At 42.0% G+C, this 23,451-nt stretch overlaps 1 protein-coding gene across 1 annotated transcript; it reads right to left on the reverse strand.

Moving 5' to 3' along the window:
• Positions 1 to 228: 228 nt before the first annotated feature.
• On the reverse strand, positions 229 to 22,943 carry LOC103151368 (heparan sulfate glucosamine 3-O-sulfotransferase 3B1-like). Its single transcript, XM_007571388.2, has 2 exons — positions 22,125 to 22,943; positions 229 to 4,148 (listed from the first exon to the last, which is right to left on the reverse strand). Exons 1-2 carry the CDS (start codon positions 22,649 to 22,651, stop codon positions 3,530 to 3,532), a joined length of 1,146 nt encoding a protein of 381 aa, XP_007571450.1. The 5' UTR covers positions 22,652 to 22,943; the 3' UTR covers positions 229 to 3,529.
• Positions 22,944 to 23,451: the final 508 nt, after the last annotated feature.

Here is a 23,451-nt window from a genome sequence, read left to right on the forward strand (position 1 = left end):
GGGCTCTCATAGGTAAAAACCCCAATTCTGCTGATATGCCCCTTATTTTTTGGGGAAATTTTTAGACGTTTTCAAAGAATTGTCGGTTTCAATTTCAGAGATAGTTGGCGTCAACAGCACCTTTCACATTTACTGACACCTCTGGTAAAGCTGTGCTAAAACTCAGCACTCAACTTATTTGCATTTTGTAGGAAAATGAAGGAAAGAAAAGTCACTTCGATGATAGTTTGGTAAAATATATACTTTATTTCTTCATAAAAAGAAATATTATGAATGTTCATTATTGATTCATCTAGAAACATCTGTTCCATTTTTGCTTTTTTGTTGTGTAAAATTAATTCCTTTGATGTACATACAACAAAATACTTGAATTTCATGTCTTTTTCCTTTTTTTGTACATACAGATCTGCTAGTCTAAATCATATCATATGCAGATAAGAAACATTTTTAACAGTTTTAGATCTTAGAACAGGTTGAATAAAACTCAACCATAACGCAGCAAGCCGAAGGTCACATATGACTGCATTGGTTTTATCCTCCAGAGTTAACTGCAGTACACCTTTAAGTCTTAAGGAAAATATCTGGCTTTTCCTTCCGGAACAGGACGGTTTGATAGGAGAAGTCATCAATAATTATGCTCAAACTTTGCACTAGCGAAGGGTTGATGGAGACTAATTCTCACTTGGAGTATCATTACTCAGAGTGAACACAAAAGAAAGTACAAGAAAAAGAAAATTCCCCCTGCTAACAGCTGTTGGGTGGAGACAGCTAGTTTCAACTGAAAAAAAGGGGAAGTAACCAGTTTAGTGACCATTTTCTTAAATAAATGAAACAGGCTAATTGTGTTGGTTAGAGAGGCACAAAACGTAAAAAAAAAAAAAAAAGAAACTGGATAAACTGGGCGGTGGAGTGGCAATATTACCTTCAAAGTTAATGTGAGTATAGCTTGTGTACATTCAGCCTGAGCTCTATGCAAACACATAAAACCCTCTCCGGATGCCGACAACCCCTTCCTATAATTCCTGCATTGACAAAAACGACTACTACACCAGGCGTGCATAGCATAGTTTTGCACAGTAGGTCACATAAATGCCACTCTGTGCCCTTATAGTAGCATTCCCCTCGCTGCAGAATGTCGAAGACTGGTAACTTTACATCCTCACAATCTTGCATATCAATAATTCAAGTAGAAAGACAAAAACTCAAACTAAAGGGAGATAAAAAACAAAATAATAAAAAAAAAGCAGAGAGTGAGTAAATTGTATAAAACGGGACAGCAACTCAAAAGATTTTTTTGGCAACAAGTTGAGATTTGAGATGAGTTGGTGAAAGGTGAACATATAACATATGGATAAGGCATAAAGTATATTTAGTGCCTGGCAAAAGTATTTATACCCTTTGAACTTTGAAACATTGGGTTACATTAAAATAATTAGCGTCACTTTCTAATGTGTGAGACTAACAAACAGTAGTGAATGATTGCTAAATGATTGAAAAATAACTTTAAAAATTGATTTTACAGATATCTGTGAAAAGTGTGCCGTGTGTATCCGAGCTAACGGCTATATGAAGCTGAGATAAAACGCACATAACCGAACACACTATACCCACATTGAAACACGATGGTGGCAACTTTAGTCATTTTGCTATGAGAAGTGGGTAAAAGTCATTCTCTTGATGTGTATCAAAAGATTTTTGCACGTTTTTGACTCAGAAGGGAGTGAGCACAAATTCACGTCACACTTCACAAACTTTCACCTGTAAAACTTTTGAAAATCACACATCTTTCTTTGAAAGTTACAATTGTCCAGTACTTTGTGTTGGTCTGTCACATAAAAAAAACACATAAAAGTTTGGGGTTGCAATGTGAAAACTTAAAAAAAAAAAAAGCTGGTATGAATACTTCTGCAAGAAGATGTAAGCCATGAATGAATGAATGAATGAATGAATGAATGAAAATGGGATTTTGTGATGACACCACAGGTTGGACACGGAAACTCTGCACGACTCTTCGTGTTGGGGCATGAGTGCTTCACAACAACAAAACAAATCTTTTATTCCTTTGAACTGGTTAGTCTGCGACCAAAAACCACGCCACATGGACTTCTTCTGTTGGAACAAGTGGCATTTAAGCGAGGCGTTTGTGTTTCTCATCTCTCCCATCTGTATGCTAGAGCTCTCGCAGATATGCATCTCCGGCCACCTGCAAAGGTTTTCCATTTCACAGTGAAAAGAAAGGCACGCACTCCCTCTGACCCGCCTCCCTCTCCTCAACAAATCAAGGAAATTTGATTGAGACTTTGCGTGACCTTTGCTCTGAGCAGATAGGGCAGGAGCTTGGCTCTGAGCCAGCGGAGCAGTGAACGGGGAGGCCCAATCGATCTGCCGGCTACCTTTACCCGATTAGCATAATGTTAACATGGAGCCTTACGTGGTCTGAAATGGGATTTACTGTTTGATGGATGGGTCACTCATTAGAGCAGACAGCAGGAGTACTGAAAATAAAAGGGCAGCTGTATACTTTAAGCGTGAGTGACACAATGAGTATCAATTAGGTCTATTGATCAACCAGTTACCGGGTGGAAAAGGACGAGTTCTGCTGCTCAGGCCTATGCAAGGAACCTGAAAACCAGACTGTATGAATGAACTGAAGCACATTGTGACAGGATGAAGTTATACAACAACTATAACTAAGAATGCACATAAATAGGTGCTCTCCACGTCTGTGAGCACTCTGTACCCGTAATATGGCGCTTTTTTTACATAGAGATGCACCGATCGCGCTTTTCTAAGCCGATACTGATATTTACTTAAATCTGACGTGCTGATCTTGATTTTTTCTTCAAAGGGGTTGTAACGCATAAAAGTTATAAAACAGAGGTAGCAGTTTTGAATCCAACAAAAAGAAAATAAAGGGATTATAAAATGTTCCCATTTCATGGATAAAACCATGTATCTCCAATCTTTATCTTTAAACGGCAACAAAACAAAAACAAAAACTGCATCAAAATACACAGTCTGCTTGTGCATTTTGGGTTTTAAAAGAGGGAATTCTTAGCGACGATGCATTTAATTAATAAGGGGAAAAGAAATCAAATTCAGTATTTGACCTGCCGATCGCAGATTAGAGATGATCAAGGGAATCGATCGGGCAATTCTGACCTCTGCCGACTGATGGATGCATCTCTACCTTAGTAGTTATTCTAAAACAGTTTCGACTACAGTCTTTGCTGATCGTCTGCGTTGTGCAGCACCAGGAATTTACAGGACTACAGGTGGGGAGCCAGAGAAATCCAACCTAAGATGAGGAATGTTAAAACACATGGGTCAGATGTTATGTACAAATCTGGTTAGGCAGCTTAGTGAATTAATTGCTTAGAAATAAAAATAAATTATTATAAAATAGATTTCTGTACATTTTACATATATATAGCAATATCTCCACCTTTTTTTTGCCAATGAATTACATAGAAAAAAAACTCCTATAAGAAAAAAAAAAAAGAAAAAAAAAAGAAAGTCTTTTTTGACTTCAATCCCAACCAAAGTTATGTCCTGTCATCTGGTAGAACTTCATGTTGAAGGGCCTGTAGAAGTCCCGTAGCCTCTGCACCACCTCGGGATCAATGTTCGGATGGGTTCTCCCTTTGGTTTTTCCCAGGCAGTGGGGCTTACTGCTGCCCTCTGCCTTCTTGAGGCATGGGAATCCCTTGGTCTGGTTGAAGTAAAAGTGTTTGTCTGTGATGATCCTCTTGAGGCCCAGGAAGTCCTGCACGCGGCCCAGCTCTCCGGCCGGGTCGCTGATCAGACGCTCGCCGCTCACAAAGAGGATCTGGTCCATGGGGAAGTACTGCAGCCAGTTGTCCAGGTGTTTGGCGTAGATGCCGATCTGGATGGCGCTCCAAGAGGTGTCAATGAGCCCCGTAGTCCTGTTTTTGAAGGTGAGACTCTCAAAAGAGGGAATATCGGGCTTCTTAGACAGAGTCTGCGTGTAGTCGGAGATGGCTCTGGTGACGGGGTCCCTCACTACCACGATCAGTTTGGTGTCCCTGGACATGGCCGATATCCTCGCGGGGGCCTCTCTGGTCACAAAGTAGCTGGGCGTTTTCTCCATGGTGATCTGGCCCTCCAGGGTTTTTGGCATCAGATCCCTGAAGAAGAAAAAGCACACAAAAAAAATGTTTAGAGAGGGGAAACAAATCTGAGAAAGGTCTTGCATAATGTAATCAACTTGATGGAGTGCTCCGCGTTCTGTAATCAATGACTCACTGAGCCTGTTTAGCCTTGTTGTAGGGCTTAAAAACCTATTAGTGGAGGCAGCTCTCCAACATCAACAAGCTTAGTCACTCATAAGATATCTCGCTTCTGACAAGAGACAGAAACCTGTTATTACAGCACAACCAACCACAGTGAAGCTGCTGTGGAAGGTTTTGAACGTGGCCAATCTGGAGTTCAACGTTTTTAGAGTAGAGATGTTTTGACTCGTTGATGCCGATTTCTTTTAGGTCAATTTCCAATTCATATTCTAAGCACAAGGATATGTAAAGTGTACTGCAGATCAGTTGATAGAGTTAGCAGTTTTGAAAGCAACAGAAAACGAAGGAATTACAATTATGTGTCTAATTATATGTGCCTAATACATTTTTGTTAAACCAAGAAAAACATTAGAATGACAATATTTTTCTCTTCTTATTATAGTTTTGTGGAATCCATTTACTAGATGCCCAAAAGTGCTTTGCTCCACATTATACACCAGATAATCTGCATTGCTGACTCGCCTGCAGGCAATTGTGTCTCACCAAAGAAAAAAAAAAAAAAAAACTAAATATAATTTAAAGAAAAAGAAATAACCCATGAAAGTTAATAGCGTTGCCACATACACACACAAGAAAGGATTTAATTTTATCTGATATGAGAAGGCTTTTTCTTTGGAAGGCTTTGAAATGTGAAGAAATAATGAAGTGTTACTTGAAAGACACTACTCTTGAAGGAAAAGCGAAAGTGTTTTTTTTTTGTTTTTTTTCCCCGTACTGGATGCCAGAAGTAGTGACTAAGAGCAGAGGCTTCAATATGATGACAGTGTTAAGAGCTGTCCTGTATCTCAAGTTGCTTTTCCCATTTTGATAAACTAGACCAGAAAGGAACACAGATACTTTGATGTAGCATGAATGATATATATATTTTTTTTTTTAATGGTTCAAGGTATGAGCTCTCTGATTTTTCTAAGACATGGCCAAACAAATAATAATAAAAAACTCTTTCAAGGTCTAGTTTGGTGTATTCTCTCATAGTTTGTTTTGTATTGTGGTAAATTTGTCTAAATGTACAAACACTGTGGTAAACTACTATAATAAAACCTGAACTTTCATTAAAATTAGAGCTTTCTCTTTGGAACATTCTGGCTACTTTCCCATAACCTAGCAGAAACTCTCTTAGGGAAATTTAACAGGTACTTGGAGAGTAGTTTCTGGAAACTTAAAGGTTACTTTAACAACCTTACTGGCTACCAACCTTACTCGGCCAATGTGTTTTGATTACTTTCCCCTAAACGTACCAGGCACTCTTCTGGAAATTGACAGGCAGTTTCCAGTAACCTCTGAATTTACCTAGTGAGTTCTGAAGGAGTGAGCAATAATTTCCCTAAAAGTACCTGGTTAGTTCAGTAAAGTACCCAGAGTGTTGCATAACAAGTCTCTAAAATCCTTTTTTTTAGACAGAGGCCTCTAAAGCCTCCTCATAAAACCCAGAAAATGTTTGTAAAGGTTGCTGATGAAGACTTTATTATCTAATGCTAGCACCTATTGTTGCAAATTTTGTTGAAGACCAAATTTGCTGATTAGATAACTTGTTTTATGCTTCATATGCAGGCCTTTTGATCTTGGTGACAACTAATAACGCATCAGCTTCTTTAAGTGCTTTCTTGTGACTTTTAATTAAGTAAAACAAGGAACAATCAAAAAAATTATCAGGACAAAAAAGAAAAAAAGATGGTATGTTGGCGAAAACAGAAAACACCGACATCGGGTTGTACACGGTCACAGATAAGATTGCTGCTCCATCCTGTTCAAGGCTTTAACGCTCATATTCTACTGTTTTGACACCACAAATACAGTTAATCCTTTTGTAGTCCTAAAACGTATGTTGACTGAAAGGTGAAAAATGGAGGCTTCATGTGCACCCACTATCCTGCAATCTGTCCCCAGAGCCTGGGCCGCTGCTCCAAAATACACATGAAAAACACTTAAATTTAGTTCGTGTCCAGCTAGCTAATGGCTAATTCATACAGCATTAGCTATTTGTCAAAGCAAAGATTAGCATGCAACAATCTCAATGAAAAAGATTCTGTGTTGAGAGGGGAGAGGGGGGGTCAAAGGTATTGCTAGGTAGCCATTAAAATGCTTTATGGAAATGGTGTTGGCAGATTTGTGTAATCCCAATGCAGCGCCAGTGATCTAATTATGATAACATCATCTTGATTGCTGACACATCAGAGGGGTGAATAAATCAAATGCAGAGGCTCATTAGTAGCCCATTGTAATCAAAACAGATCCGGTTCATGTTTTTTATGAAGGAGCACACCCCATTTTTGCAGATAAAAAAAAATAAATAAATAAATAAAATGCTTTTAAAAAGCTGCAGGACCGAGACTCAAACTGTTTATGCAGCACATCAAGGAGTGCGACTCAAACATGCCTGACTGTTTGTCGTTCTCTTGATGCACAATGGCGATATCGGTTTCAAGCTTTTCGCCATTCCCTGTGCCAACATACAAAAAGAGTCCACGACTAACCAGAGAAGGCAAATGGCTTCCCATTTAATCCGATTTCAACGCGACAATGCAGCGTGGAGATAGGGAGGAGGCCTGAGTTACAATGTGCAAAGTGACAGATTATGCTGATCCAAGCTCAGGGAATGCCTTTTTTTTGTGAGGGGAAAAAAAAAAAAAAAAAAATCTAGTTGGGGGGGGGGGGGTGTGGGGGTTGAAGGAGCACAAAGCAAGGGGATGGTCTGACAGGGTCTGACAGCAAGAGAGAAAGAAAAGTGGTAAGGAAACTCCTAAAAGCGCCAAATCGACAAGAAAAGGACCCCCACTAATAAAAAATCCCAACCTCTGACTTTGCTTACTCTTTCTGCCAAAAAAAAAAAAAAAAAAAAAAAAAAAAAAAAGGGGGGGGGGGGGGATTTCGGAGGAACAAGTAGCTCTTGGCGAAACAATGACCATTATGTTCTTTTTTGATTTATGAGGTGCTGCTTTTAGAGATTCCGTCGCCAAACAGGCAATTCTGTGACACTGGGATCCTCTTTCTTCCTGCTTTTCTTTCAGAGTGAACCATTGTTCCTGAGCGCAGGGGTGAGCAGGGCAGTGGTCAGGGGCAGAGGGGCAGGGATGGGGGCAGGGTGAAGAGGAGTTGTTGGAGGAAGAAGAAGAAGAAGAGGAGGAGGGGGAGGAGGGTTGCGGGTGCTGATGGCAGGATGAGTGGACCACTTCTCCATCCTTCAAAATCAAGTGAGAGAAACCTTTTGGAGAGCTCTTAAGAGAAGCGTGTGCCAGAATCACCGTGCAAACAACACCCTGCTCCCCTAAGATAACAACGACTCCTCTGGGTCCAACCGTCTGGCTTGAGGAAGAGTAGTTCTGTAAATAACCATCACCCTCTTCAATTCATTTGCTTTACTATGAACTCTCTCATTGTTTGCCTCTCCAAACCGCCTCTCTGAGGGTATTTCCAAGTTGAAAGGCATACCAAACACGATGATAAGACCGAATCCACAGAGGCCCTTGTGAAATGACGGCCTCACATCGGGGCCGGCAACGTGGCCCTTTGGCCCCTTGTTTTTTTTAAAAGAGTCGTCGTCTTGCCGGAGCCAAACGGGAGGCAGGAAAAGGGTTATTTCTGTATGATGCCTCTGCCTCAAACTTGTCATGTTTGATTTGACGATAACAGGCTGCCAGTGAGCTCCCCGTGTCACAGCATTATTCTCTGAAAGGAAGCCATTTGACAATTGTTCTCGTCAATATAAAATGCTTTCAAATGTCTCGCATGTCAGGGAAGTTGAAAATGATTTGAATCTCAAATTAGGGATTGTCTATTTAAATGCAGACAAATCGGAGGGTGTTTCGTTACTGCGAGCAAAGAGAGGGTGCGGTTTTAGTGTCGCGGGCTTCTTAAGGTTGCCTGGAGATGTTTCTATGGATGGAAAACCCTGAAGTGAGAGTTGCACTCTCGTGGGAGGTGTAGTCGCCTAAAACAACAGCGTGCTTAAATTAGCTGGATGCCGAATCAACCTTTCAGGATAAAATACACAAAATCTAAAAGAAAAATCGGGCAGTTGCTATGTTCTTTGTCGAAAGTCCTGAACTTTCCTCATGTTCCTCACCCTTCTGCCCTCTTCATTGATCTACAGGGTTCCCTCGACCTCTTGGAATCAGGGTTTGAAGTTCGATAGAAAAGGGGCGCTTCCCAAACAGGAAGAAGAGGAGGGTGGAAATCGGGATAGGATTTCTGAAAGGAGCTCTTTCTTTTCAACAGTTCTCCGAACTCAGCCCTTCTCATGAAGCATTATTAGGAAATAACTTCATTCCCTAAAAATGAAAGTTGCACGTCACTGACAGACAAGCAGCCTGAGCAAAACTTGCTCGGTCACATATAGGTGTCCCTGTGTTGAATTCCAAAACCCTTGAGAACATTCGAGCTGCATTGCACAAACAAAACAAAACACGTACGGATGAAAGCCACACACAATTCCGTTTGCTCACTAAATGTTTGGAAAGCGCACACAGAAGCCAGGCGTTTTGAAATATGGGCTCACGGGCGCTTTACGTCTGACATCACATCTAACTGCAGAGCACAACTCTTGCTGTAAATTAAAGGAATAATGAGGACAGTTCATCTTTGCTCCGTTTCCAGCACTTGAAGCTGAGCCCAGGTGTTAGCATGTCACCACGGAGAGCTTCTTGACACTTCATTTCCTCCCTGAGGAGAACCAGACTTGCCTTCTTTAAAACTCGCGTCTTGCAGCATTCAGCAAGAGAGATGGATGGAGGAGATCTGTGGGCCTGTGCTTTTCATTCTGACGCGGTTTGCAGATGCAAAAAGCAGAGGCATGCCTACCTCTATGCTTGCCATATAATACGCCTGTCCTCTGTGTTTGCATGGACATTAGGCACCTCCATGCAACGCCACAGACGCATCAGTCTGATCAGACCGAGGTTTCAAATTTATAGGCCTCACTGAGTAAAGGTGTCACTGGAAACTCAAGAGAGTGGCTGCGCAGAAGCCCCCATCTAAGTCATCTGTCTGCTAAAAGGATTAATAATTCAGGCTGGCCTAGTATCACAGACTCAGGACGCTGCATATAGGAGAGAAAATATCATCCAGCCACAGTGAGAAGAGCCATCTGACAGCTAAATTCCTCCTCCGATTACTTGTTGTCAAAAGTTCCTGTCAGGCTGACTGGAGCTACCGCTGACTATTTTCAACTGTGGCCACCGATACATGGGTTGGCTCGGAGTGAGGAGTTAGAACAGGTAGTGTTCACGCTTTTGTTTCACAGTGTGTGCCTAATTTCAATGGATAACAGTTTTATCAGATGGGAAAGAGGAAGGGAGTTCGAAGGAAACGGCCCCAGACTGAAAAAAAAAAAAAAAAAAAAATAGAAAAAGAAACTCGCTGACACTTTGACACTCAAACTCAGAGGCTTAGATTTGGAGTCCTGATCTGGGTTGATGAATGCGGCTCCCAGAAGCCCCCTGAACCTCGTTCTGCAGCTGCACGAAGTCAGAACGGCATGAGAATCCGCCGACCCGCGGAGTAAACAAAACAGACGTGAACCGTCCATCCGTCATTTCTTAACTGAAATCAGGAAATCGCAGTCTGATACTTCAGAGTAGAGCTTCATACAGTCTGAATGCGTGTGGGTGTGCGTGTGTATATGAGCAGGGGAGGGAAAGTGAGTGACAGGCCCCATGAATCAACAACAAGAGAAGGAGAGTCAGGGCTTGCGGTCACACACCAACCCGACTGGTTCTGGGATCAAACCAGCTTGGTTTCTGGAGGCAACATCAGACATAGCAAAGTAAAAGAAATAAACAGAAAACTGTTGCCGCACGAGACATTCCTCTCTGACACTATCGCGGTCTGCGAGCACAAATTATTCAATTTTGCACCGAGCTCTCTCAAAATGTGTTTTTAAGTATATCTGCTGCTCTTTGGCACCTTTTGGGATGCAAACCAAGAATGTGCAGAGCCATAAAGGATCTTTCGGGCCTGCGTGGAATTACAGAGCGTTAATAACTCTGCAGAGACGTGAGACAGCCCACCATGTGGCATAAATAAAACAGAGGAGTTGGTGAAAGGGATGGCAGCGAGCAGAAAATAGCAGTACCTCCTCCTGTCCCCTGGGGAATTGGGGAGGGGCGGGGGGAGCATTCCTTCACAAGTACCGTCCATTTTTCTCTTCTGCCTTTTAAAGCGGTTGCCCAAAAAGCTTTGCTGGTTTGAAACATAAATGACGGGTGCATTTCATTGCCGACACTCAAACAACATCTTTGGAGTTTGTCCGACGTGATGCGAGACGAGAACATGCAAACTTTCAGGCCGACCACCAAATTTGTTCAGCACTCGTAATTGGCGCCAATCGGTGTTAGCTGAGGGATCAGAGCTAAAATGTCAATCAAAAGTATTTCTACCTAGTTATATATAAATAGAGCAACATAAAGTAAGGTAAAATTGCAAAATGGAAGGATTTTTCTCCATTTGAACACATTTCGTAGTAGCTCTGGCTGCCTGCTGATCACAGCGCCTTCTTGCATCAATTTGCTATGTCACCCCTGCATAACGTAGCTAAAAAAATATATATTTTTTTATGCTTTTCATCTTCCCACTCCTTCACAAGACCCAGATCTGTTTAGCGTTTGTCTAACAGCTTTTCCGTCCATCGATTCCTTCACCTGAGCCGTAGTTTCTTGATATCTTCTTTGTAAAGTGCAGGGAATGCCCATGTCTCGGTAGGTTTACAGTCAAGCCATGCTGTTTTTTTTTAAAAAATTTTTATTATTATTATTTTTAGAGGTTTTGGGACTTTTTTGTGTGTGTAACTGAACCCTTCACTAAACTCCACAAGCTGTGTGCCTTGGTCTTCAAGATGCTAATCTGACAAACCTTTAAGGCCAATCCAGGACAGCTGGATTAAATCTGACTTTTGAAGATAATCAATTCCACTGGATTTTATTAATGGGTGTCAGACTAAACCGGAATGGATATAGATGCCGGATTCACTTTTCCAATTTTCTGTTGTAAATTAATACAAATAAATAAACACACATACAAATCATTCTCCTTACACTTCACAATTAAACTTTGTGTTGATGTAACAAATAAAACCCTGATAAAACACATTCGTAAAACGTCTGTAGGTCTGAATACTTTTTCCAGACTCTATGGCCGACAGGTTCCACTTCTCCATCAGCACTGGGGTGGCTGACAGCTGGGATGCAAAAAAACCGATGGACAGTGAAAGAATGGAGGTAGGGGCGGGGAGGAGAAGGAAACAATACGGGCAACCAGGAACGAGAAGCTCCAGGTGAAGACTTATGCGTGGTAGCATTTGTGTGTGTGGGCAGAATCAAGCATTCTGACTGATTTCCTGACACTTGACATGCACCAGGAGGCACATGACTCCTTGATCTCTCTGCAGTGAAGATGAATAAAAGATGAAACAGACTCGAGATGAACATACATGTCGCCACCCCCTCCGTTCTCCCGAGACGCGCCGAGACAGAAGCAGTGAAGGGAGCTGCTTTGCATCCTGTTTGAATTGGCTGTCAGCCGTAACGGCATGCACACCTTTTTTGAAGACAGGTGAACTACATACTGTGTGTGTCAGGAAGAGGGGGATTTCCTCTTTAAAGTATGTCCCTCACATCTCCCCGTGTGTTGAGGTTATTATTTTGCTTCCATTCACGTTGCAGCTGTCGTTGCAGGTTAATGCTTCACAAATTCCTAAAGACAGCCTGACGTTCCAACATGTAATTAGCTGCATGGAGTCAGAAAGCACCAGTCTTGACAATTAACCTGCTTGCATTCAGAGGAAAATGGGAAACATCCACATTCCTTTGGTAATCCCATGCTTTCCTTTACATTTCAGCCTACCTGTTGTATCTGTTGTAATGCATTGACAATAGCCATTAAAAATATATCTTTCTTCTGGCTACAGTGAAACACAATGTGTTGAGATTTTCTGATTTACGCCTATGTTGCTTCTAGTATTTTTTTACTGCATATTTTTGATTAGGTTATGTTTTTGTGTTTCAGTTTCGTATTATTAAATTATGGAAAGGACAGCTGACTCATTCATTAATTTGTCAATTGGCTACCCATCCATCCATCCATCCATCCATCCATCCATGCACAGCAGCCGTCCAATATAGATAATACTTTGGTATCAAAAGAAAATAAAAATAAATTAAAAATGGTGACTCGATTGTCACAAATACGAGTGTTTACGTGAGACTTTGAAATCGGAGGTATTTGAATAGAATAACTTGACTCCGTTTACCAAATATGATGCTGCCTGCGTGTTATTTGTGCCACTTGCGCGATTCGCAGCACAACAACTGGCGTGAAGAGGAGCGTATGGCCGGCTTTGTCTGACCTGAAGTCAAAGTGTTTTTACAGCGCTTACGAGGGAACCCGATGACTCTTATGTGGAAAAGCAGAAAGCGATAGTGTGAATCAGGAGGGGAGATTTGACTCGGGGGGGCTTCTAATGAGCTCTGCTCTTTTACTGCCAGGCTAATGGAAACCTCAGGGGACCTCGGTCGCTCTCAGCCTGAGCCCGGCGTGCATGTCCTCTCTCCCACAGGCAGACCTGCTCTGCAGCGCTCTAATGGGCACCTCTGGGACTTTGTACCTGGGACAAGTGTGGCATCTAGGCAGGTTCTCTTCCCAGAACATGAGCGAGGACTTCCTCTGCCGAGCTATCTTTAGCACGAGTTTTTCTTTCTCTCCTCCTCCAGGTGGGCTGCTCTAATGCGCCAGTGAGTGTTTATTTGGCTGCCACGAATGACCAACAGCTCCGTAGGGAGGGCGTCTGGATCTGTTCTGACATGTTTAACAACATCCAAATTATCGCCTTATTAAAAGGGCCTGATTCACACGTTTCACAGAGGGACGGCTTGTTCGCTGCTTGTACACAAAAAGCTACTTTTATGAAGCTTTTAGAAAGCGTGTTGTCACATGAGAAATTTCTAAGCACGATGAAAGGTTTAAGGTTTAAGGTGTGAAACTTCCTGTCAACCTCCCTCCGTACCCCCCACCCCAACTCCCCTATTTCCACATAGTCTTCCCTGAACAACAGGAGCAGGGGGTTTAGGGGAAACAACATACCCCAGTGCTGCCACTCCCCTCTCCACAGGTCACTCCTTTCACTATTAACTGGTTGTAATTTAGGCTTGAAAAGCGCCTTTTCTCCGTTCCTCTACCTCCCCCCCACCCGGTCACCGTGTGTGTTTTTAAATAGGCCATGCCAGCTTAGGCAGCGGGGAAAGAGGGCCTCCGCGCTGACCGAAAAGGAGAGAGAGAGCAGCGAGGCCTGCCCACGAGCCCCGCCCAGGAATGGACAAACCGAGCGCAACATGTGACACTATTCTTGCTCGTCAGTGGCACAAGTGCACAGCTGGAAGAGTGGAGAGCAAGTTTTCATAAAGGGGACGGCTTAAGGGAGATTTTTTTTTTTTTTTTTTTTTTAGGGAGTAACTGGGAGCTGGACCTCTCTTTTGTGTGTGTGTGTGTGTGTGTTGTTATTGAGGGTTTGAGCAGAGAATGTGAACCTGCTGTCAGCTGTACGGTTGGCTGAGTCTTGGAGGAGCCGAGGAGTTCCAGGAATCAGGAAACAAGCTGAGATCTAAAGTATCTGATCATCCAGATTCAGGATTTCCTCTCCACAACTGGAAGAAGCACCTACACGCTCGCCGCTCCAGCGCTTAGCAGAGATTCTTCTTTTAAATTTTCACCCTTATTCTATATGATAATGAACAAACTAGAGGAAAAAAAAAAATAGGGAATTATTATGAAGAGGACGGGGTAGGTCTGTTTGGGGAGGACGTTTAAAGCACGGTTGTGTTACAAAACTACATTCCCAAGCTTTCAACATCTCATAGAGTGCTGTTTAATCCATCATCTGAAAATAGAAAGAGTCTGGCACAACCGCAAAATTACCAAGACATGGCTGTCCACCTAAACCAACAGGCCAGGCCCACAGGGCACACTTCAATCTCTTATCCAAATATTAAAAGAGCATAGATAAAGAGTCAATAACAAGAGTCATCCAGCTAAACAAGCAGAGCATTAATCAGAGAAACAGCCAAGAGGCCCATGGTGCCCCTGGAGGGGCTGCAGAGAGCCACAGCTCAGGTGGAAGGATCTGAGCAGGACAACCATTTGTCGCGGATTTCATAAATGTAGCATCAGAAGAGTGGCGACAACAACTGTTTGAAGAAAGTCCCACGATCAATCTGCAACAATCCACATAGTGGACACAGATTAGACAGCTTACAAAACGCCATGTGTGGTGGAAAAACAAACACCGCACATCCTGCCGATTGCACAAACCACACAAAGAGGCACGGTGGCTGCATCGTATTCTGATGACGCTCGTCTTCAGCGGTGACTGGGAAGCTGGTCAGAGTTGATGGACGGAGCCAAATCAAGGCGATAAAAAGTAAACCTGAAGCTGCAAAATAATTGAACCTAGAGTAAAGATTTCCCTTCCAGCAGAAAAAGAATCCTAAACATTCAGCCATACTTCCAATGAAATGGTCAACCTAGTTAAACTCCAGACCTATATCCAGTTGAAATGCACAAAATCCAAAAGCCATGAATTGCTTTTTCTTTAAATTCACAACTATGGGCTGCTTTGTGCTGGTCTGAAATCAGAATGAACATTGACGTTTGTGATGTCAGTGTGGTAAAATCTTTACATATTTTGAGCACTTAGTAGTTTTTAATCAATACTCCTTCAGGGTTTCTGAGGACTCTTAAAAGAGCCTCCAGAGAACCGCTGATTGAGACCACGTCTGACTGAGTCTGACTCCGAACAGTGGCGATTTAAAACTTTTTGCATAATTCCGTAAAGCTTTTAAAAACCACGTTGCCAAAAAAAATCCATGGAGGGATTTGCAGCTTCCTGTATCTCTGCAGATGGTCAACACGCCGCCTCTGTCAGCAAGCAGTCGTGGGTCTGACCCCCAGTCCGAAGCCTTTAACCCATCTCTATACATCACCTCCAATCAGGCCTGACCGATCAATACCCCTCATCCCAGAGGAGCCGAGTCGCTGTGACATTTGTGTTCGCCGTCTTGACTGTTGCAGCCTTTTGTGATTGAAGACGAAGATTATTTGTGGTTCCACAGCTGAGCCTGTCCAAGCCACCCCACAACATTTCCCCAATGTATGAAAACACTAGCAATACACACTTTTTGTTCCAACACCCTCCCCACTTCAGCCCCCTTTCTCTTCTTCAGGGCTTGATGCCTTTCACTGACACTCTATAGAACCAGGTGGCCTTTTTGGCCATTCAGAGGAAGGAAGCAGGGCGAGGTCAGCGTGGCAACAAAACAGCGGACGGGTCACCTACGTGGAAACAGGAGAGCTCCTGCAGCGAGCTGATAAAAGGCCATGCAGCCATCCAGAACTGTACCCGACACCGGTTTAAGAACTATCAGAGAGGGAGGAGACAGATAACGGCTCTCAAACCGTGCAGACTTCCGCAATCAGACCGAGTCTGACAGTGTCTCTCCCTCCTTTCCAACAATGCTCCACTTGTCCCTTTGTAGCACCTTAAGTAGCTTCTGCTGATGCTGCTTTGTGGGTCTGTTTACCTCCACAGAGTTTTTTTTTATTTTTTTTTATCACAGCTAAGATACAAAAGGGAGACCCGAGAGACATCCTGCTCAGCACGGCGCCAATTCAGCCCCAGCAGACTCCTGACAACAGCCGGAGCCTCGAACCGCATTATGTGAGGAACAGAAGCTGCACAGCTCAGACATGAACATTAACTCTTGTGATGTTTCAGAGCAGAAACCAGCATATGACTGACAAACCACTAAGTGCTCCAGTGAAAAACAAACTTCTCAGCAGCGCAAACACTGCATACGGAGGTTTTGTCGCTTCACAACTTCAAATTTCTTTGCATCTTATTGAGATTCGTGTCACATCTAAGCACAAGGTAGTGCATACTGACGAAGTAGAAAACAGATATGAGAGTTTTTTTTTTTTTTTTTTTTTTTTTTTTTCCATCAGAATTAGTTTTCCCCAAGTCTTGACACAGTTTCTCAACTGGCTTTAGGTCTGGACTTTGACTGGGCCATTCCAACAAATGAACAAGCTTTGATCTAAACCATTCCAGTTTAGCTCTGACTGTGTGTAAGATGAACCTCCATGCCATGTCTGCTGCTTTCCTTGGTTCCTATGCTGCCGTTTGTTCCCTAATTGTCTCGAACAAACATCTGAGGTTTTGCACCAAGCAGATGAATTCATACCGAGATTAAATAATCAAACAAGTGGACTACTACCAGGCAATCGGTTGCAATGGATCTTATTTGTGGGCGAGTGGAATAAAGAGGACCTGACAAACGTTTTTTAGATTTCCAAATTTTGAAAACCCATGTTGTTTTTTCTCCTTCGCCTTCATTATGCTCTGCTTTGCGTTGGCCTACCACTTAAAATCCCAACAAAAAACAAACAAAGTTTGTGGTTTTAACATGACCAAATTCAAAAAAAAAAAAAAAAGAAAAAAAAAAAAAAAAAGCTCATACAGTGTGAATACTTTCACAAATGACTGTGTAAAACAAGTCCATGCGACCGTCCGCTCCCTCCCCAACATGTACTTGGCTTCTGGTTTAAATCTAAAGGGAGGAGCGTCAGCCTGGGCCCTGACTGCGAGCTGAGACCAGAGCCCACGACACGACAGCAAGACCACAAAGCAGCAGTTATACATCAAAGCCCCATCTGAGCCAATATGGCTAAATGGAATATGAAAAGAGCAACACAGACCACAGGCTGACAGACAAGGGCCTGCAGTCAGTGAGAGTAAATAAAATTAACTCTTTGGAAAAATGTTTCAGCTGTTTTTTTTTTATTTGGTTGGGGGGTGAGGGGGGGGGTTCAGGTGATGGAAGGATGATTCAGAGTGGCATTACTGTCAAAAGAATAAAATGGAGTTTTAATATTCAATCAGCCAGAAGTAGGAATGATATACTGTATACAAACACTTTTACTTTATATCAATTTAATGCATCAAATCTGAAAACTCTCGCCATTTTCAGTCTTATTGAATGTTTTATAAAAATCTGATTCATCTGATTTGAATAAAAATATTTTGCTGATTGATTCGACGGTAGAATTAATTCTGTAAATTTCATTCTGTTGGACTTAAAACCACTCTATGTCTCTCAAACAATATGCAACATGCCTTTTCATTTAACATTAAAATTTGCCGAATTTTAAAAAAGAAACATTTACACAATACAGTTTTGGTATTACAGTATATCTCTGCATCCTGCAGAGTATGTTGGCATTAAAAAAAAAAAAAAAACACCTCTAGCTGGAAGCGTCCTGTCATGTTTGAAATACTGGTGCTCATAGGGATGTGCTCCCATTCTGAATAGCGCATGTGTATTGGGATAAAAGGTGGATTTTGCAGATCAGGATGCAAATTCCACTCTCCACATTTTACCATCAACTGGCCATCTCAGAAAGAGAGGTTAATGTTCCACACACACAAATAGATTATTATAAGCTGAATTAGTGAGAGAGAAACAAGCTGTTCTAAATTGGAAGCTCCATGTGTTTTCAGTATAGAGAGGTGAGTGAATCTTTATCAGTGTAGACAGAGCCCCCGCATAGCACAGCATGAGGTTAAGTTATGTTATAATTGGTCGATGCTGCAGTTTTTTTGTAGATTCAGTTGTGTCAATTCTGCAACGATGAACTATGCCCCCTACAGCAGCAGATATGTATGGCAGTTCATCTTCCTTCATAGCCCAAACACAAGACAGATACGTCTGTCAAACCACAAATCAAAACATCTCCACTTTTTAGGCTCCCTTACAAATTCGTAGACTTCCACTAGTCTTTGTTTTGTGTTAATTAAATATATTCTTTACACTAAAATTTCCTCAAATTTCTCCATGTATTTCAGTTTGTAATTTAGGTTACAAACTGATTTCAAAGTACTATACATTTATTAACCGTTTAATACAAGATAACATTTTCTTTAACTACTCTTTGAAATAAATGTTTTATTTGTCTTTATAATTGTTTGTAATTATCATTGTTTATGACTGCGTTTTGGACAATAGAAGTTTTAACTGTCCAAACTCAATAAAAGAAACTTTTATCCGCATCTCACACAATTTTTGAGAGTTCTTAAAATAAATTATTTTAGAATACATATTTGTTTTAGCTAAAGAAAAACATCTTGCATAATGGTGAAACAGGTGCAAACAGAAACTAATGAATCAATGTTTCTGTTCACACCGTGACCCTTTGAGCTCCAACGGCCTCTTTGTAAATGTATGTGTGTTCCTTTAGGCCGGTTCATGCTTGACCACACAGTGAAAATGTGTACCTCCTGATATGAGGACCCCTCGGTCAAACGCATGAATCACATGTTTTTGTCTTCGGCACAAATAAAAACTGTCAGAGGACATCAGAAATCCACAATAAGAGTTGTTATCTCCACCTCCTCCTCTCTCACACTCGCTTTGTGGAATTCCAGCTATAAACGTGTCTCCGGAAAGGAGGGAGGGGACGGGTTGGGAGATTGTCCAAATGAACAAACAAAACAAGAGGAGGGTTAGTTGCACAACCCCTCATACACTAATAACTGTCTCAATCTCTGTCCAAATGATCAGACTGCCATAGATTTAATTTCAATGCCATGCAGCTCTTGTATTTTTTTTTTTCCTGTTTTCCTTCTGTCTGGAAAATTCCATCTCTTTCCCCAAAGTCATCTCCAGTATCAGATCCTAATATTACACTCAGGAGGGCTTGGTGATGAATAAAGTATGACTTCCTTTCACTGTCCATCTTCTCTCCAGAAAATTAAAAAAAAAAAAAAAACATGTCATCACAGATTTCACTTTCAATTATACTGAAGAAGCTTTGAACAAAATCTTCCTTAAAACATCCAATTCAACTCAAATGCTTTTCAAATAACTTTTTCTTATAGTAAACTTAGAATCTAAAACACAAATTTAAGCAACCAGGGAAAAAAAAAAACAGCTAAAGTCCTGACTTCTTCCCAGAGTTTAAGATCAGTATTAGATTTCACAGCCTGAGACGTTGCAGAGACGCTTTTCCACATGCAGTTGCAAACTACGTAGGTGGAAACAGTAAAATAGCAGCCTGCCTGCACAGTCCCCAAAACTTTCAAACTGGTGGCAGTAAATCAAAGTTTGTATCACAGCAGGCGCACAAAGCATCACACAGGCCAGGGACTGGTGTCCCCATTTCAAATGCTCCCAACATTTGGTTCTAATTCGGAAACTTTTCCACCCTCTCTACATTGTTGAAGCGTAATACTCTGGATATTTAAACATCCATTTGTTCATTATTAACCCCCGAGGTGGTTCTCGTTATTCCTGCAAAACCCTAACCGTGTGGAGACAAAAAAATAAATAAATAATAAAGAAGGTGATCTTAATGTACAAGTAATTTCAGTAGCTGCTTTACGAACGGTCGAAGTAACTGATGAGGATTAAAAACCGCAGTTTAACCTTAATTAGGCTTTAAAACCTGTGCACAATAGGGAAAAAAAGACCAAATAAGTGAAATCTACTAAAGACAAATGGCGTCTGATTGTGTTGAGCGCAAACAAATGCAGTAATTAAGCTCGAAAGTGCTCCAGCTCCTCACATTAACACTTTATGATGTAAATGAACAGGATAAAGTTGGTTTAAGGGGTTTTATTCTACAAAGTCTCCTCATTTTGTTCACTAAATCCCCCTTTTTACACTGTTTAGAACCAACTGACAAACTAACGGTAGAAAAGGATGAAAGAGTGCACCAACTTTTCTTTTATTTTCCCCTCCTTCCCCCCCAAAACATAGGCGTTGCCGGGCCCATTTTTTTGTGTTTTTTTACCGGGGTGTTCCAGTACGCATCTGCCCCCAGTAAAATTATCTGATCAAATTTCAACAATTACAGCCCAAAGATTCACTTAAAATAATTACAGGAAGCTCCAGGAAGAGAAAGAAAGGAATAAGTAAAGATTAAAGATTCATGCACGGTGCTGTTTTGTACCGATAAGTGCAGCCGGCCATGCTCCAACACAAATGCACTATAAAAAGTTCAGAACAAGAAACGCTGCACACGCACAAGTTAGCCAAAATGTGATTTAGATTCTAATTGCAATTGCAACGCAGGTTTTATACGCGAATCTGGTTTCATCTAAAAAACTACAACTGGATTTTTTTTTAATTTTTTTTTACTGATAAACAGGCATCTGGCTACAGTTGCTGCTTATGCAATAGAAAACCAAATTGCAATAGTTTCTTGATGACTTTCTACCAGATCAGCCTGAAGCTTTCCTGGAGCATTTGCCTCACACTACAAAACAAACCGTTGGCTCAGTGAGCATGAACTGCATGGCACCCATGTCATTAGCTTACATTTGCTGCAGTCAAAGCAATTCACATTTTTCACTCCAACGGTGGAAGCTCAGTTCATATCACACATTTCTCCTGACAGGGTCTTGTGGAGCACAAACAAAACTTAGGGGTGAGTAGGTTCTGGATTTGTTTTTTTCTTGTTTGTTTGTTGTTGTTTTTTTACCCCTCATGAAGCACGGCAATTCAAATCTCAGGTAATATTAGAGATTTAAAATGTAGACACTTATCGAAGAGTTGATGATAGTAGTAGCTCTTTAAAACAAGGTAAAGCCATGTGGTAGCTATCTTAAAATCATAATTCAGAAATGAAGTCTACATGAGCTTAAAAGGATCATGACTTATTATTAAAGTACTGTAATTGTGTTAATTCCAGGGTATTTTACCGTTTCTATAGAATATTTCACAATAGCAAAAAAATAAATAAAAAAAATCACTGCATGTTTTAAATGTAAATTAGTCTCTATGAACTTCATGATTTCTGTTTGTGAAGAAAACATTTTTTTTTCTCAAAAGCTCTACCTATGTCAAAGGGTAATCACTTTTTGTTCCAGTTCATTATATAAATTAAGAGATAAATTTATCTCTTAATTTAGCTTGTTAATTACAATCAAGGATCCTGACGGATGTTAGAATGATGAATAATTCATACAAGTTTCAATCAGCCCTGATCTGCCTGATATTTACTTTATGAAATTCCCAAAAGAACAAAAGAGGTCGGTAGGATTTGTAAGTATAGATCCAATCCAATTGAAAAAAAAAATCAATCAACAACGCAAAGTTGGAGTTAACATGACGCTTCGTATCGCAGAATCAGGGTCCGAGTTTGCAACACCAAAACTTTAGTCAGCATAAACTCGCGTTTATTCAGCCTCCCGGTGTTTGCGTGCGAAAGTGCAGCGAATTGGGCCGCGACACCTTCGACTATTAAAAAAAAGTTGACACAGAAGCGCCTTGAGGGTGGAGGTGCAGTGTTGCGCCGCGTCCAACAGAGATCACTGCGCATCGCAGAACTGGCGTCCGAGACGGCTGCAGCAGCTTCATATAAGCGTCAAAATATGTTTAAAAAAACATAACTAAGCTACATGCTTACGAGAACCGGAAAAATTAAGCGTCGATTCACTAATGAGGCTAAAAATGCTTAAAGCGGAACAGAGGTCACATTTGACGCAAGTCTGCTCATTTTATTATGCCGAGATCGGAATTAAATTCCAGTTTCATTCACTCAATTTTCCGTCTTATTTATTATAAAGATTACAATTGCGCCTTCTTAAGCCAAACTTGATTGATGTAAATATGCAGCTGTGCGTCAAAAAGTAACAGAAACAAGCTCCCCCCCACTGAACGTCTTCCATCTCTTAAATTTCCCATAGTGTTATAAGCCCACAAAAGCTATTTAAGATTTTATCTCTTAATTAATAACGAATTTTGAAATTATCATCATCATTATTATTACCTGTACCACTCCAGTCCGTTCTCGTAGTTGCGGTCGAAGAAGTGCGGCTCCGCTCCCACGGCCCTGATGTCCGGGTGCACCCGCAGGAACTCCAGCAGAGCCCGCGTCCCTCCTTTCTTCACCCCGATGATGATCGCCTGCGGCAGCTTCTTGCTCCCGGAGCCGTTGGAGAAGCTGGACATGGCGCTCGGATCCGGAACTCTGTCTCTATCCGCGTCCAGCAGGTCTCTGGACGCCGCGGTCCTGATGGACGGCTCCTCGTAGTCGCTCTCCACGTCCTCCCAGGGCTGAGGCTTGGCCAGCAGTCTTGACACCAGGTCCGACCGCCTGCCCGTCGCCGGAGCGGTCTCCTTGCCCCGCGGGGTGTCCACCATCACCAAGCCGGGCATGGTGGAGCAGTAGCCCACGCAGGAGTAGAGCATGTAAACCCAGACCACGAACATGATGCTGAGCAGGAGAAGTTTCTTCTTCACGGGGCTGGACCAGAAGGCATGCAGGTTGTGGAAAACCGGGCTACAATATTCCATAAGCCTTCCTGGAGCAAATCAGATCCCAGCGGCGCATAGTGCCCAAACTCACTCCCTCTGGCACCTCTGCAATCCTCGCAAAATTAAACACATGCTCCCCCCTTCCCCAAAAAAAAAAAAAAAAAAAAAAAAAAAAACCTAATTAAAATGATAATTTAAAAAAAAAAAAAAGCTTACAAAGAAAAACACATAACTAAAGTGAAGGGGATCGAAGAGATGGAGACATCCGGGAAGGCGATCATAGTTACGGCTAAAACTGTGGAGTTGCGCCCGTCGCTCCTCGGTGGTGGTGGTGGTGGTGGTGCTGGTGCTGGTGCTGCTGCTGCTGCAGCTTCATCTCATCAGCTTTGTGACAGCAGCTGCCGGAGCCGCTCACCTTATAAGGAGCCGCAAACCGGAGTGACGGCGGTTTCAGCCAATCAGCAGCGAGGAGCTTAAATATGCAGCCGCTTGTTTACAGAAGAGGACCAATCGGATGGATGGAGGGGGGCCGTTTCTGAGCCGTGGGATCCTAGGTATGGTAATTAGGCGCGTGTGCGTGCGTGTGTGTTGGGCTACTGCTGAGAGGGAGTTTGGAAAACTTTTCTTATTTGGCAATTAAACTGAGGTTTTTCACGCGTTTCCCCGCAGGCACGCAGTTCAGATGAGTTCAGACGACCTGAAACCTAACAGTTTATTTTGACTTGTCTACACATGTTGTTTGACTTTGCTTTGCTAACAACAAAATAACCCGATTTTTTTTTAAGCAACAAAAGCAGGCAAACGCTTAGAATGCAAATCAAACGCTACCTACAGCTGTC

This window comes from Poecilia formosa, unplaced genomic scaffold (genome assembly GCF_000485575.1).
Source record: "Poecilia formosa unplaced genomic scaffold, Poecilia_formosa-5.1.2 Scaffold7, whole genome shotgun sequence".
Lineage (NCBI taxonomy): Eukaryota > Metazoa > Chordata > Actinopteri > Cyprinodontiformes > Poeciliidae > Poecilia > Poecilia formosa.

Excerpts from the sequence above, each read along its gene's own strand:
- LOC103151368 (XM_007571388.2), bottom strand. The coding sequence starts at position 22,651 with ATGGAATATTGTAGCCCGGTTTTCCACAACCTGCATGCCTTCTGGTCC. Across the intron at positions 4,149-22,124 it reads AACGGACTGGAGTGGTACAG|GGATCTGATGCCAAAAACCC; the intron begins GTAATAATAATG and ends TTTCTTCTTCAG.